This window comes from Schistocerca nitens, chromosome 10 (genome assembly GCF_023898315.1).
Source record: "Schistocerca nitens isolate TAMUIC-IGC-003100 chromosome 10, iqSchNite1.1, whole genome shotgun sequence".
NCBI lineage: Eukaryota > Metazoa > Arthropoda > Insecta > Orthoptera > Acrididae > Schistocerca > Schistocerca nitens.
Genome location: NC_064623.1, coordinates 89,765,217 through 89,782,213, shown reverse-complemented (window position 1 = coordinate 89,782,213; position 16,997 = coordinate 89,765,217). Strand labels below are relative to the sequence as shown.

Genomic DNA, 16,997 nt, shown 5'->3' with positions numbered 1-16,997 from the left:
CATTTAAGTGCCTGGCAGAGGGTAGTATTTGCCAACTTACTTGCCTCTTTTATTCCCACACCAGTTATCGTGAATGTTTTTGTCTCTTTTCCATCCTCCTTTTTACTTTGATTTATTCTTACCTATTCTGACTGCTTTTAATTTTTCCATTTGTTTTTCTCAAATTCACTTTCTATTATCATCTCGACCCATTATATGTTCCTGCATATATTTTTCTTTTCAATAACTCCTAACTTGCTGACACCCTCTCTGTTGCACCTGTGTTATAAATTTAGATATATTTGAGCCTACTGCTTCACAACATTTTTAGCTTTCTGAATTTCTTCTTTTTTAGAAACGTTTCTCATCTTAACCTTACTTTAAAATGATTTACAGACTTCTTCCTGCACCCTACTCCCATATGTAAATGGACTGAATCTATTAAAAAACACTTTAAATACATGACAACAAATCATAGTTCAAATGTATTAACACCTCTTCAAGACCTGTATGACTGAACTGAAGAACAGAGTTTCATTCTACAAACCTTATCATAGCCAATATGAGGATTGAGAGCGGTGACCAGCATAAGAGATTCGTTCATCAGTTTGGCAATCCTTTCTTTATTCGCTTTGATGCCAACAACACAGTTGTTTGTAAATGCACAAGAAGAGTCAGCCAGCAGCCGAATGGAGCGCAGGACATTGGCAACCATCATTGGCTTGAATACGTTCAGCTCAAAGTGGCCGTTTGAGCCACCCACAGTCACTGCTACATGGTTACCCATCACCTGAGCTGCAACCATCGTGATTGCCTCACACTGAGTGGGGTTGACCTTTCCTGTCAACAAAATGACATTATTAAGTTTTATGTCCCTCAAAGCAGTTCCCTCAAATGCTGTAAATATTTTTAAACACTTTTATAAGATATAAATGTACCCACCAAAACACCTCATATTTAGTGCACCCAAATAGTTCATACACAACTGATCAATTGTGAGACGAGACAGGACTGGTCTAAGAAACCAGCATTAAGGTATTTGCAATACTTTTTGACTGAGGAACCAATATATCTCTTGAATTTCTGGAATTAAATGATTGATTACTGAAATAGGTATAGTTATTTCAAACTTTTCTGGATGTGCAACACTGGCTGCAGACTGCAGATGTTCAGTAACCTGCTTAAATTAGATACTATTACATTCCTTTGTGTGAAGTGACAGTCAACTGAAATTGTACAAAATATATTTTTTTGTTTAGTCACAATCACTGCTTACTTCATGACTGCTTACATCACCAGTTTCAACAAGTCTTTACTTTTGACGTAAGTGGTATGACTGTTCACAAAAAGGTACCCTTATTTTACGAAACTTATGTTCCTCAATCTTGATGATGTTCATGTATACAGAACTTTTTTCTTTAGATTTGGGAAATTTTTTTTTCCATGCACACTTTTCTGAAACCAGCATTGTAAATATCTTTGTAATAGTTTTTTTAATTGAGTATTATATTACATTCATACATCACATTTATTTATGCTACACCATCGTATTGAATTCTACAAATAGCATTAAACACTCAGAATAAGAGGAGGAGGAGGAAATGAAATGATACATCACAGGTTGAAAGGATATGTGGTGATATTTTACTGACAAAATCGAGCTAAATTTAGAAAGAACTTTGCAGTATGAGCCACTTATCAATATGATACTGCACCCCCTTGGGCCCGGACGCACCCACTGATTTGGTTTGGAAGGGTATAACATAAAACAACTGTATACTCTCCTGAGGCAAGCTAGCACACAACCACTGTAACTGGTTCTCGATATCCTGCATACTGGCAATGGGATAGAGTTGATGTCCAAGCTCACACACACGTGTCTATCAGGGATAGATTTGGGGATCTTGCAGGACAATTCATAGACCACATGCCATGTGTGAATGAACATTGTTCTGCTGAAAAATTGCACCACAATACTGTCAAATGAGAGGTAACACACGAGGCCAGAGAATGATTAACGTACAGCTATGCCTTCAAAATTCCCTCAGTCGCTACCAGTTACAACCTGGAGTCACACCCAACGGCTCCTCACAGCACGATGCCAGAAGTAACACGACAGTGCCTCACCTGAACACTGGAAGAATGGAACATTTTCACAGGTTGTCACTACACTTGCCAATGTTCACCTGGGGTAGTGTAGAACCACAATTCTCTCCTGAACACAATTCCATGCCATTCATCAGCGGTCCACACTTCCTGGTCAAAAACAGCCATTTATGCTTTGGTGGTTTTATCAGCCTACCCATGGGATGGTAATTCCCTAGTCCAGCTGCTGCCTGTCTCCCACCACTGCTACCACAGGACAGAATGTTGCACAGAGTCCATTACTCGTTCTCAGGTGGTAGGTGCAGATCTGAAGCGGTTACACTGTGGTCGGTGCACAATACGGTGATCCTATCTTGTGGTGACCCAACTGGAACCTCAATGACTAGTATGCCTGCCCTGACATTCTTGCGCAGTCTGATATCAGACCATTGTCACATCGGTCTGCACGATATTGCACAATTCGACTGGCTGGTCAAAAAATGGAGACTCACAATGATGCCTCTTTGAAACTCAGTCAGGCGACAACACCACTGTCAAATACGTGTACACGGCACCTCTGTGTCATTCACAGTGCTCATCATTCTACATAAGATGCTGCTCACACTCTTTCTATACACCAGGTGTGGTAACAACACAAAAGATGAAAAAAAAACTAATATAATCTGGTGGCCATTATACCCATTACAGAGAACTGCAACTACGTTCACTTACATACCCACAAAATGCATATTTTTGCTTTGATTACACTAATACATTTACTACAATTTACATCCACTATCATTTTTACACACAGTCACCATCACTATTGTAATGGTTACTGTTTGTCACTACCGTGACAATAATAAGAATGGGGATTTTTAGAACAGTTTCCCACAAGCAAAACATCATCAAATAATCGTAATCCAATTGAGGACTATAACTGGTTCCTGCCAGCTCTGTGGCCAGGAAAGATGACACCTTACTCTCCAACTTAATTACTCTCCAATTTATTTAGAGATGCCCATGTAATAAAGATAATCAAATCGAAGGAGAAGGTGATGAGTATTCGGAAGGAGAATAATTGGCTTTGGATCAGCTGCGAGTATCTGTACAGTGGGATAGGAGACTGATGAGCTGTTTTACATGCCTTCTGTATCCTATCTCGAGAAGTAGAATAATTGCCACCTTCACTCTATTTTGAAGATTTTTTTTTTTTTAAACATTCTGAAAATAATTATGGATAAAACTATTTGGTTTTGAAGCAGAACCAGAAAACAATCTTTGAAACTAACAATACGATATCCAAAGCAAAATTTATGGGAGAAATATCTCAGTAATTTAAAGTAAAAACTGTTGTAAGACAAGGGTACAGCCTCTCACCTTTACTGTGTTTCAGGGGATCGTTGCTCATGTCAGATGCAGCTGGAGCCCACAGTTTGGCCACAGCAGCCGGAGACAGTGGTGTGACCTTCTGGATATATTTGGAATGTACGAGGGGCATTCAATAAGTAAGGCAACACTTTTTCTGAAAGCAGGTTAGTTTTATTCAGGATTCCAATACACCATATTATTCCCCACTCTTGGCTAAAAATCCCTATTTTTCAACATAATCTCCATTCAATGCAATGGTCTTAAGCCACATTACTGGTGGGCCCATATGTTTGCATGGTACACACTACTGGTACGCATGAGACCCAACATCTCACTGCATCAATAGCCTCCCCATCATTGATGTACCATTTCCTGCAGAGTGCACCCTTCATTGGGCCAATTAGATAGAAGTCTGAAGTTGTGCAGGGAGGATGAGGAAGAACAGTCCAATGAAGTTTTGTGAGCTCCTCTCAACTGTACAGACTTGTATGGGATGTTGCATCATCATAGAGAAGGAAAAGTTCATTTGCATTTTTGTGGTGATGAATATACTGAAGCGATTTCTTCAGTTTCCTATGGGTAGCACAATACACATCTGAGTTGATCATTGAAGCATGGAGGAGGACATTAAACAGAATAACCCCTTCAGAATCCCAGAAGACCATTGCCATGACCTTACCGGCTGAGTATGTGGCTTTGAACTTGTTTACAAAGTAGAGCTGATGTGGCACCACTTCACAAATTCCCATTTTGTTTCACTGTCTCTGACCATGTTCGACAAATTGTCATGATCAGCCTCGTAATGTGCAAGCAGTTTCGCAGAGAGGATCCTTCATTGTTCTTTAAGTTCTTCTGTTAGGGAGGCACAGATTTTTGGACCAACTGGTGGACAAATGTGCCAGTTCTACCAACAGACATTCAGTCGAACACTGAGGCATTTGATTATGATCCAGAATCACCTCAAATGTGATTGCCCACATGTTCCAACATTGCAGGAGTCACAGCTGTGTGTAGCTGGCCAGCACGCAGGAGATCACACAGTTTTGTGCGACCTGGTTGCAATGACGACAGGCACCTCGCTCAGTGAGTCATCGAGCTTTTTTCACAAGCAGGCCTCAGTACACATTCTGCAAATGCCTATGAATATATGCGATGCTCAGGTTTTCCAACGCAAGAAGCTCGGTGATAGCTTTCTGCTTGGAACACACCTCCCTTACAGACGCCATCTTAAAGGCTGTGTATAGTGCCACCATCAATCGCATTGGGCTGCCACCTACTCCAGATCAGCAACCTCAGTAATCATTAGACATTGTGAGACAGCAGAATGGGGCACTCCATAGAACTCATGGACTTCGAACGTGGTCAGGTGATTGTGTGTCACTGGGTCATATGTCTGTACTCAAGATTTCCACACTTCTAAACTCCCTAGGTCCACTGTTTCCGATGCAACAGTGAAGTGGAAATGTGAAGGGACAAAACTGTACAGGCTGACCACCTCTGTTGACTGACAGAGACCGCTGACAGTTACGAGGGTTGTGATGTACAATATGCAGAGATCTACCCAGACCCTCACACAGCAATTCCAAACTGCATCACGAATGACTGCAAGTGCTATGACAGTTAGGCGGGAGGTGAGAAAACTTGGATTTCGTGGTCGAGCGGCTGCTCGTTAAGTCACACATCATGCTGGTAAATGCCAAACGATGCCTCGCTTGGTGTATGAAGTGTAAACGTGGGATGATTGAACAGTGGGAAAACATTGTGTGGAGTGATGAATCACGGTACACAATGTGGCGATCTGATGGCGTGGTGTGGGTATGGTGAATGCCCAGTGAACATCGTCTACCAGTGTATGTAGTGCCAACAATAAAATTCGGAGGCGGTGGTGTTATGGTGTGGTTGTGTTTTTCATGGAGGGGGCTTGCACCCCTTGCTGTTTTGCATGGCACTATCACAGAACAGGTCTGCATTATGTTTTAAGCACCTTCTTGCTTCCCACTGTTGAAAAGCAATTCGGGGATGGTGACTGCATCTTTCAATACGATTGAGCACCTGTGTATAATGCACGGCCTGTGGCAGAGTGGTTACATGACAATAACATCCCTGTAATGGACTAGCCTGCTCAGAGTCCTGACCTGAATCCTAAAGAACACTTTTGTGATGATTTTGGAACACCGACTTCGTGCCAGGCCTCACCAACCAAGATCAATACCTCTCCTCATTGCAACACTCAGTGAAAAATGGTCTACCATTCCCAAGAAACCTTCCAGCCCCTGATTGAATGGATGCCTGCGAAAGTAGAAGCTGTCATCAAGGCCCCACCATACTGAATTCCAGCATTATCGATGGAGGGCGCCACAAATTTTTAAGTCATTTTCAGCCAGGTGTGCAGATACTTTTGATCACATAGTGTAAGTCTTGTCTGTTCTCTGCTTTGACTGCTGGACAAATGCAAAGTGCCCGTGACGAAAATAGCCTCTGTTGCTTAGAGCCTCGCACAGACTTGTGTGAAAGCCACAAACTTCTGACTTCTGTACATATACTTAAATTATAAATTTAATGTTACATATACATGAACTTGTAATTGGATAGATAACAAATCTTCTTGCCAAATAATGGCAGAAGAAACACACACATAAAAAGTCGCCCTGAACCTCAGGTCAGCGAAGACTTACCAGATGGGATGAGAAGGGAAGACAGATTGTTGGGCACTGCACCCAGCAATCAGTCTTTCCTTCTTATCTCATGTGGTAAGCCTCTTGATGCGAGGTTATGGGTGACTCTTGTAACTCTTCTACCTTGCTCTGAGACTCATTAGTCCTTTTCCTTCCCCTTCAATCCTTCTGCCAGAAGGACCACTGGTTCCGAAAGCTTGCAAACTTTAATACTTTTACATGCCTATGCTTGGTGAACAGATTTTTTATCCATCCATGTTATTTTTGTTGACATATACAAGAATTTGGATGCAAATTTCATCAGCTTTTCAATGCTAATTGTAGTTTTTCTTTAGCTATAATTGTTTGGTCACAAACAGTGCTTTTGTCCATGTGGATGTACTTTGGATCACAATGTCTTGAATACAAATAAACAAGTAAAACTAAATGCAATCATACGTCCCTAATAACATATGTTTACTAATGTTGCTGCCATTTTCACTGTTTCATGTTTTATTTGTGAGACAATTTACTTTTTCATGTGTAGAATACACACTCCACCTGCAATTTAAACTGCATAACATTAAAAAAAAATATGCCATAATCAATCAAAACAATCTACCATCACCATTCACTCACTGAGACCTGTCCACTGACACTACATCTGTATGAATCACTTGTGGCATTAGTGAGTTATTAATTTTTATGCATCATTTTATATCCAAAATATTTAACACTAAATAACTTGAAAGCTGAATCTCATAGTGAGGGCATGTCTATTCACACACTTGTCTACATTTTGTCTTCTAAGCTGTGGGACTGGCTTCTGTCACTAGTTTGGTTTAGTTTTTAGAGTTTCCCTTATTTAATATTTTCATTATTCAGTCAGTTTTGTCATGGCGGCTGCTGCCACATACAGATAACAACCAAAGCTTTTCCAATCCAGCAAGGCCCCCACAACTGTAGAAACACACACACTCAACTATCACAACATTCATCGACTCAGCTGGTGAGCCGGTGACATTCTAACAGCACGTGGACGTACCGTCTTGGTTGGTTGGTGTGTGTGTGTGTGTGTGTGTGGGGGGGGGGGGGGGTTGTGTGTGTTTGTGTGGGTTTGTGTGGGTGTGGGAGGGAGGGAGGGGATATTAAGTAAAGTGTGTAGCTCTTGCAGGTGATTTTGTAGTGCTTTCAGAAAATCTGTTGGAATGAATGGTCAATAGATTTGGTCTTTGAATTTCAGCTGAAAGAACATAATTCACGAAAAATATAAATACACACACAAATAGATAAAATATAACAAATTAGTAAATTTAAATACATTTGAGAGTGGACATAGCGTAATATACTAGAAATATTAGCTATAGATTTAAGAGTTAATAAAGAAAAGAGCATATGGTTCAACTATAAATATATGGGCAAGAAATGCCCGTCTAGAAATACGAAACTAAAATACTACACGATGGTGATGACACCTAAATGTTTATATGCATGTCAATTCTTAACCATGAATTCTAAGCTGGGCCAAATTGGGAGATAAAGAAGGTGGATTATTAGAAAAATAAGAACGCAATATAAAAATTAGGAGATCTGCCAAAGTATGAGGGTGATCTGAGAAGTTGTCGACCTGATAGTGAAAACAACAGTTTATGCTTTCAATTAAGTTTCATTTTCCAACAAAATCTTCTCTAATATCAATACATTTAATTCATCAGTGTTCCATTACCACTATCCCCTCTATCTTATGTTCCTCAAAGTTTTACAAAATACCCACTTACAGTAACAACTGCTTCTTGATTGGACAAAAAGCACTGAGTAGAGAGGAAATTCTCCTGTTCTGAGAATAGGTGGAAGTTCGGGAGAGACAAATCGGGGGAACAGAATGGATGTTTCGGCACTTCATTGGGCAAATCATTCAATTTCCCCATTGCCGAGACACTTTTGGAGGTGGTGCCTTGTCCTGATGAAAGACTTTTTCCTTGTTCACACCAGGTCTGTTTTCGCAAATGCATCAAGTTTTGTTGAGTTGAGAGTAGTATTCTCCTGTTGTGATTTTACCTTCTTTCAAAGTAGTCAATCAACAAAATTCCTTTTGCATCTCAAAACACTGATGCCATGATCTTTCCTACTGATGGCACCGTTCTTACCTTCTTTCGAGTGGCAGAATCTGATTCTATCCACTGCACAGACAGCAGCTCTTTAAATTCAGATGTGAAGTGGTGAATTCGTGTTTCATCCACCATCATGCATCAATGTGAAAAGTCACTTCTGTTTCACTTAAAATGCATCAAACACTTTTTCAGAAAGTGTCACGTGAATGCATTTGCGAGCACACATTGCACCCATCTTGCGCAAAGCTTTCTCGTGTTCAGTTCCTGGCGCAAAGTGACCTACAAATTCTTTTGATATCCCTAGAGAATTAGCAATTTCATGCACCTTTATACGCAACCTTCCAAATCATATTGTGTACTTTGTCAATGATTTCCAGTGCGCTCGCAATTTTTTGATGTCCTTTGCGTGGATCATCTTTGATGCTTTCACGGTCACTTTTAACTCACTGCCCATTTCTTCAAGGTGGTAATTGAAGGTGAAGAGCTGCCATATACATTTACAAGCCGCAAATGAATTTTGGTTGGTGTTAAACATTCTTTTATGAAGAACTGAATCACTGCACGATATTCAATTTTTTTCCCTTTTCAACACCACGTGCACCACAACTGCTTCATACAATTGCCTACAGTCAACTATGCCTGGAACAACTTGCAATTTTATATAGTGTCTACTACCATTTCACCGACATGGGGGGGGGGGGGAGGGAAGGAGGTTGCATGAGTAGTGCTGTGATCTCTGGGTGAAGCCAAGAACTTTCTAGACAGTCTTTGTATAAAGAAAACATCAGAATAAATGACAAAGCAAAGGTTAACCTCCTCTGGAGATGTCTACAGAGTGTGAGAACAAACAAACAACACAACTGTTCCTGTACTTCTGGAAAAAAGTAAACATTATCACAGACTAGAGAAATAAGACGGGAACTAGAAATTAACAATATCAAAGGTAAACAACTGAAAAAAACTTTTTAAAGTATAAAGTACCAAATTTGGAAGTCTTTCAAAGCAGAAAAAAGAAATCAGGGACAATATAGGAGAAAGGAAAAAGACAACACGGAGAGAAGATGACGAGTACTGGAAAAATAAGCAGCATCCAAGAAAGAGGAATTTAAGTTATTACACCATCCCAGTTCGCCAATAAGATTCTTTTAAACTGCTTCGGAGCAACACCTACCTGGCATAATACTGCTGCCAGGTTCATTCTCTGGCAAGCTGATTTCACCAAGACCGCAGCGCGGACCTGACGCCAGAAACCTGATGTCGTTTGCAATTTTCATAATGCTACAGGCAACCACATTCAGAGCACCCGAGACCTCCACCAATGCATCATGCGCAGCCAAGGCTTCGAACTTGTTCGGTGCTGTCACAAATGGAAGACCTGTAAATAATTAAAAAAAACTGCTGACAGTCTATTCAAATGACTGACTCTACCACATGAAAACAATAGAATAGAAAACATTTAAACAACAAATAAATGTAGGAGAACACAAGGCAATATCGATCCAATGACTTATCTGAAAAGTAGGTTAAGGAAAGGCAAACCTACGTTCACAGCATTTGTAGATTTAAAGAATGTAAACTGGAAAACAATCTTCGAAATTCTGAAGGTAGCAGGCGAAAATGCAGGGACTGAACAGTTATTTACAACTTTTACAGAAAAATAATGATGATAATATAGCTTAGCAAAGATTCTTCTTTTATCAAAAAAGTTTGTAAACTCTTTTGCTTTGTAAACTCTTTGGAATATTGTGAATACCGCAGAATGTAAAGTAGTTGTGGGCATGCCTCTAATGGAAATAGACTAATTTATTATCTTGTCAACAACAATGTGAATTCATGTTCTGAAGTGGAATTGTAAAGCTGGTGTGACATAAAAGAATGGGATAAAATAAAAAGACATTAATAACAACAGGCAAATCATCAGTTATTCAGTTCAACAAGAACCCGCAATGTTATAAAAATTACAGCCTCGAGAATGTATAACCTAGATGCAAGACCTGAAGCCAACAACAATGAGATAATGAAGATAAGTAAAAATTTTTCCTTTTGTATATCTTATGCCTCATGAAGCTTTTGAAAATAGTGAAGAGACTAAGAGAATTTTAGTAGTGATGCGTGGGAGGGTAATATTACTACAAGATATAGGATGAATATTAACAAAGGTGAAACTTGGATAATAGAATGTAGTGAATAAAATGAGAGAGTGCTAAGGGAATTGAAGGCAATAGACTGGAGTGCAGATTGTAGAAAAGTGAAATATGGATAATAAAACAGTTCAGGCACAAGAATGGTAGCATTTGAAATTTGGTACAACAGAAGAATGGTTAAGATTAGATGAGCAGATGGAATAACTAATGAGGAAGCAAAAAACTGAATTCTGAAGGAAGAAATTTATGGTACAACGTGATTAAAAGAAGCGATACTACTGCATCCAGGGATTGTCAGTTTGGTAATAGAGGGAAGTGTGGAGAGTAAAAATTGTAGAGGGAGACCAAGGCTGAAATACAGCAAGCAGCCTCAAATGGTTATAAACTGAGGTGACAAAAAGTTATAGGATACCTCCTAATATCGTGTCAGATCTCCTTCTGACTGGCAGAGTGCATTAACTTGATGTGGCAGGGACTTGACAAGTCACTGGAAGCATCTTGCAGATATTCTGAGCCATGCTGCCTCAAATATCCATCCATAATTGCGAAAGTGTTGGCAGTGCAGGATTTTGTGCACAAACTAACCTCTGTATGTCCGAAAAATGTTTGATTGGATTCAGGTTGGACAATCTGGGTCACCAAATCAATTGCTCTTCAAACCAATTGGGGCCTGCTGTCATCCATAAAAATTCCATCGCAGTTTGGGAATATGAAGTCCATAAATGGCTGAAAATGGTCTCCATTTAGTCAAGTGTAGGGATTTCCAGTCAATGGCTGGTTCAGCTGGACCACTTTCCATGTAAATACAATCCACAACATTATGGAATCACCATCAGATTGCACAGTGTCTCACTGACAACTTCGGTCCACTGCTGCGTGGGGTCTGCACCACATTTGACCCCGACCATCAACTCTTATCAATTGAAATCTAGACTTATCTGACCGAGCCACAGTTTTAAAGTCGTCTAGTGTCCAACTGATATGGTCACGAGTCCAGGAGGGGTGCTGCAGGTGACGTGCTGTTAGCAAAGGCACTCTCATCAATCGTCTGCTGCCATAGCCCATTAATGCCAAATTTCACCACACTGTATCAACAGCTATATTCATCATACATCCAACATTAACTTCTGCGGTTACTTCACACAGTGTTACTTCCTGTCAGTACTGAGAACTTGACACTAACACCGCTGTTCTTGGTCAGTAAATCAAGGCCGTCGGCCACAGCATTGCCCACAGCGAGAGGTAATGCCAGAAATTTTGTATTCTCAGCACACTTCTGACAATGCAGGTCTTGGAATATTGAGTTCCCTAATAATTTCCAAAATGGAATGTCCCACGCATCTAGCTCCAACAACCATTCTGCATTCAGTCTGTTAATTCCCATCGTACGACCATAATTACATTGTTAAACTTTTCACCCGAATCACCTGGATAAAATGACCTCTGCCAAAGCACTGCCCTTTTATACCTCGTGTACGTGATACCACCACCAGCTGAATATGTACATACAGCTATCTCATGACTTGTCACCTAAGTGTAGATTGCAGTAGTCACTTGGAAATGATAAGGCTCGCACAAGACATACTAGCATAGAGTGTTACACCAAACTATTCTTCAGACTGAAGACCACAACAACACTGACAGAACACAGAAAAGAAGAAATTAAAACTGAAATGTTTGTAAAAAGAAAAAAACTTAGTGCCCTTACATGTCAGCTCACTGATCTTCGCTGCACATTTCTCAGCAAAACCAATGCGTGTGTTGAGACCAGTTCCGACTGCCGTGCCTCCCAGAGCCAGCTGGTACAGCCTCGGCAGTGTCGCCTTGACGCGATCTATCGAGTTGGCCAACTGTGTCACGTATCCACTGAACTCCTGTCCCAGTGTCAGAGGCACAGCGTCCATCAGGTGAGTGCGTCCTATCTTTATTATGTCCTCAAACTCCTTTGCCTGAAAACGAGTAGGTATTTTACATTTACTAAAACACATAATTGTACTTCAATTGCTTGGAAACAGGAATGATCTTATTACGCATTTTCATTTCTGAAATTACAAACTAAGAAAGCTTTTTCACTGATGTCCTCTACAAGCGCCATTCAAATGTAAACTAGAATTTTGTTCATTTGACTTGTGTAGCAATGTGAACACTGTGGTGCCCTGGGGCACTGCTTGTAGGAGAATGGAGAAGGGACAGCTGTGCACATGGCCCACACATTACGGTCTGTCACCTTAGAATTGCTATAAGTGAACCAGGAGTACCAGTGACCGCTGCGCAATGCACCACTGTTTGTTTTCTCACCAAGAAAAGTACGAAAGAGTGAAATTGAAAACAAACTTTTGAAGAGGTTCCAAGCACAATTCAATGATGCTACTCTGAGTCAAATCCAAGTGTTTAACTGGACCCATAAGCATGGAGGTAGTCATATTAAAGTAGAAAATGAAAGCAAAAAGTGGCCAGCATTAATGAAGAAAATTTTTGGGCTGTACACAAGCTTGTGGGAAGTGACTGCTACATTACTGCTGCTGAGATTGCATCACACATAGGAATAAGTGTCGGAACTGTCTGTAGTACCATTTCACTGGACATACTCGGATACGGGAAAATATTGACAATATACGTTCTATGTCTTCTCACCCAGATGTGAAAGATATTTGTCAATGACTTCTAAATTACTTTGAATAAAGAGGAGAAGCTTTTCTGCACCTTATTGTGACTTGTGGTAAAATGTGGGTCTGTCGCTAAACCTCAGAAAACAAGGATGAGCACAGAGTGGTTGGAAGTTGGAGAGGGGACACCGATTGAGGTCAAGATTCAAATGTCGGATAGGAAATTTTTGGCAAATTTGTTTTGCGTCTCAAAAGGTTTGTAACCTCTTGACTACCTGCAAGGACAAAGAACAGTGACTGGCCTATTAAAGACTGCAAGCTATTGTATGATGCTAAAACTGCTTATTGCAACAAACAACGCTGGTAACCAATGCATAATGTCATTTTGCAGGAAAACGCATGGCCATGTACAGCAGCTCTAACCAACCTAGCTACACTGGCAGCCTCTTGAGCATCCACCTCACAGGGCAGACTTTTCCCTATATGACTACTCTACTCCACCATACTCAAGAAGGCAGACCAAGTTTCAGCCATCTACATCTATAGTCTGCAAACCACTGTGAGGTCTATGGCAGAGTGTACATCCCACTGTACCAGTTATTAGGGTCTCTTCCTGTTCCATTCAAGTATGGAATGCAGGAAGAATGGCTGATTGAATGCCTCTGTGCATGCACTAATTAATCTTATCTTCACAATCCCTATGTGAGCAATACATAGGGGTTTTAGTATATTCCTGGAGTATCATTTAAAGCCGGTTCTTGAAACTTTGCTAATAGACTTTCTGGGGATAGTTCATGTCTATCTTCAAGATTCTGCCAGTTCAGTTCCTTCAGTATATCTCTAACACTCTCTCACAGATCAAACAAACCTGTGACCATTCGTGCTGCCCTTCTCTCTATACGTTCAATATCCCCAGTTAGTCCTATTTGGTATGGGTCAAACACACACGAGCTATATTCTACAACTGGTCGCATGACTGATTTGTACGCAATCTACTTCGTAGATTGGCTGCACTTCCTCAGTATTCCACCAATAAACCGAAGTCTACTACCTGCTTTACCCATGATTAAACCTATGTGATCATTCCATTTCATATCCCTACAAAGTCTTACACCTAGGTATTTGTAAGTGTTGGCCAATTCCAACTGTGATGCATTGAAATTATAGTTGTAGGATACTACATTTTTTTTCAATTTGTGATGTGCAAAATTTTACATTTCTGAACATTCAGAGCCAGTTGCCAATCTCTGCACTACTTTGAAATCTTATCAAGATCTGACTATTTATGCACCTTTTTTCAGATAGTACTCCATTATAGATAACTGCATCATATACAAAAAGCCTGATGTTACTATTACTATTGTCTTAAAGGTCATTAAAATACAACATAAACAGCAACGGCCCCAATGCACTTTCCTGGGGCACACCCAAAGTTACTTCTATATCTGACAATGACTCTCCATCCAAGATAAATATGCTGTGTCCTCCCTAACAAAAAGGGTCTCAATCCAGTCACAAATTTCACTTGATACCCCATATGATCTTACTCTTGACAATAAGTCTAGGTGTGGTACTAAGTCAAATGCTTTTCAGAAGTCAAGAAATACTGCATCTACTTGATTCCCTTGATCCAAACCATTCAGTATGTCACGTGAGAGATGTGCGAGTTGTGTTTCACATGATCGACATTTTCAGAATCCAAGCTGATTGGTATCAATGTCATTCTGTTCAAGAGAACTCATTATTTTTGAGCACTGAATATGTTCTAACATTCTACAACAAATCAATGTCAAGGATATTGAAGAGTAGTTTTGTGGGTCACTTCAACTACCCTTCTTGTAGATTGGGGTGATGAGTGCCTTTTTCCAAGAACTGCTCACAGTTTTTTGTTCAAGGAATCTACAACAGCTTATAGTTAGAAGAGCAGCTAACTCAGCCGCAAATTCAGTATAGAATCTGATAGTAACTGCATTGGGCCTTGAAGCTTGGTTCAATTTTAACTATTTCAGCTGTTTCTCAACACTAATATTTATTTCATTCATCTTTTCAGTGGTTCGAGGATTTAATTGGGGCAATTCTCCTGGGTTTCCCTTTTTAAAGGAACATCTGCAAACAAGGTTGCGCATTTCAGCTTTTGCTTCACTACCCTTTCAGTTCTTGTCTCATTCATTACAGACTTAACACTAACTTTGATGCCACTAAAAGCCTTTACATACAACACATTCCCTTCTGTCAAACACTGGGATCCAATAAGATCCATTCTCTTTCCAAGTGGCTATCCACACTTTACAAGAATCTCTCCTGCAGGTTGTGGTGTTGCCGTACTTTCTTTCATTATGTGACTGAAAAATTCACTCTATTGTAAATGTTGTTTTCTTGCAGCAGTATAGTTGTGAACGTGTATCGGTAAATATGTTAGTGTGATTTCCAAATAAATAAGTCAGGTGGCAGCAATAACCTTTAACTGCTTCACAAACAGGCAATGGGGATTATTTACCATGTTTACAGCTTTTTGAAATATATATCTGAAAGCAGGCCTTCTATCGATTAAATTTTGAAGACACAACAATGGACTGCTCAAGTATGCGGTGTCAGCAAGAGAACTGTACAGTGAATTGTAGACAGAAGTGTCGGAGCAGTAGGAACATCCTGAAAAATAGGTTTTGTGTCACATGGAAAGCATAAAAAATTCAAGTAACCTGTATAACAAATGGATGGTTTTGACGAGGACATTTTAAGGGAAGTTGGATTGCCCTACCCCGACAATGTTAAATTTAGTGACTTGGCTTCCCTGTATTTCAGGAACCGCTGTAGCTATTGACATGAAAATTTTACAGAACAATAAACTGTATGTTCTGAGTCTACTGAACTACAATAATTGCATTTCAGCCACTGCTTTCGGAAACAAAATTTTTTAATTACATGTTTAAAATTTTGTGTATTTTTTGTATGTTATCCCAAATAATTTTAATTATACATAACATTATGTTCTTCTTTTAGTTCAGTAGACTCAGGATATGAATGTTATTACTCCCTGAAAAATTGAATACTCAAAGTGGTTTCTGAGATTTAGGGAAAAATGCAACAGAAAATGTAAATGTTCAGGAACAGCTTCAAAAGTTTCAAAAGACTGTGACTCACTTAATACGTGCTTAATTTTTATTTTTAGTCACTCAGAAGCACCCTCTTGATCTTTTTCCAAGTCTTTTTTTCTTTCTGGACTCCTTAGTGGCCAACTTTGCAGCATACTTTGTTTTATCAATGCGAATCTTGTCGATTCGTTCAAGTTCTCTGATGCTGTTAGCTCCAGGATTAATTCCCATATGCTGTAGCACTTTCACCCTACCAATGTTGCCATCACTGAAAGCAATATCATCACTGACCCCTCAATTTAGTGTCTTCATTCCAACAAAAACATTTTTTGGTAAGTGAGTCCATATAAGATTATTGAATGACTCATTGGGATTTTGAGTCTGACCATGCACACACTCAGTAATTCAGAATTTGCCAGGTCTCTGATATCCGTGACTGCTGCTGGGATGGAATGTTTATATGGCTGTATGAACTGTCTGAGTACTGGGCATTGCAGTTAAATTCCACCATGAATCAGGTCCACGAGGGCAAAGGTGGTGTGCAAGTTTTTCATCTGTTAATCTGTGGAAGAAGGTAGCCCATAGTGCCTGCTTCATTTTCAACAAATCCTCAATATTATTTCTAATGGCCATCCCATAATACTGCTGTAGTTCAATTATTTTGTCTGTCAGCCTGCCTCTTATTGTTTTACCATCAGAAAGTCTGTCTCTCAAACTTTGTTTCAACTTCCTCAACCTGGTGCCCATGCTCTTCTGGACATGACCAACACATTTCAGTTTTGTGGTAATCTTCTCACCATAAGGCTGAGCGGCTACTACACTGTTATAGGCTTTTGAGTCTCCATCACCTAAGAACTTAACGTGACACACTCCCCTTTTGTCCAAAGATCGACTAAAATTTTCAATAGCTGCAGAGGCCTCCATACCACCACTTGTTCCTTCTTCATTCCCTGAT

The 16,997-nt window shown here is 39.9% G+C and overlaps 1 protein-coding gene across 1 annotated transcript in view; it reads right to left on the bottom strand.

The window, feature by feature from the left end:
- Positions 1-16,997, bottom strand: part of LOC126210360 (fumarate hydratase, mitochondrial-like) — a 96,805-nt gene that overhangs the window by 10,070 nt on the left and 69,738 nt on the right. Inside the window, exons 5-7 of the mRNA XM_049939575.1 lie at positions 12,053-12,293; positions 9,372-9,575; positions 527-819 (exon numbers count right to left, since the gene is read on the bottom strand). Coding sequence (XP_049795532.1) covers positions 527-819; positions 9,372-9,575; positions 12,053-12,293 — 738 coding nt within the window. The remainder of the gene's footprint in view (positions 1-526; positions 820-9,371; positions 9,576-12,052; positions 12,294-16,997) is intronic.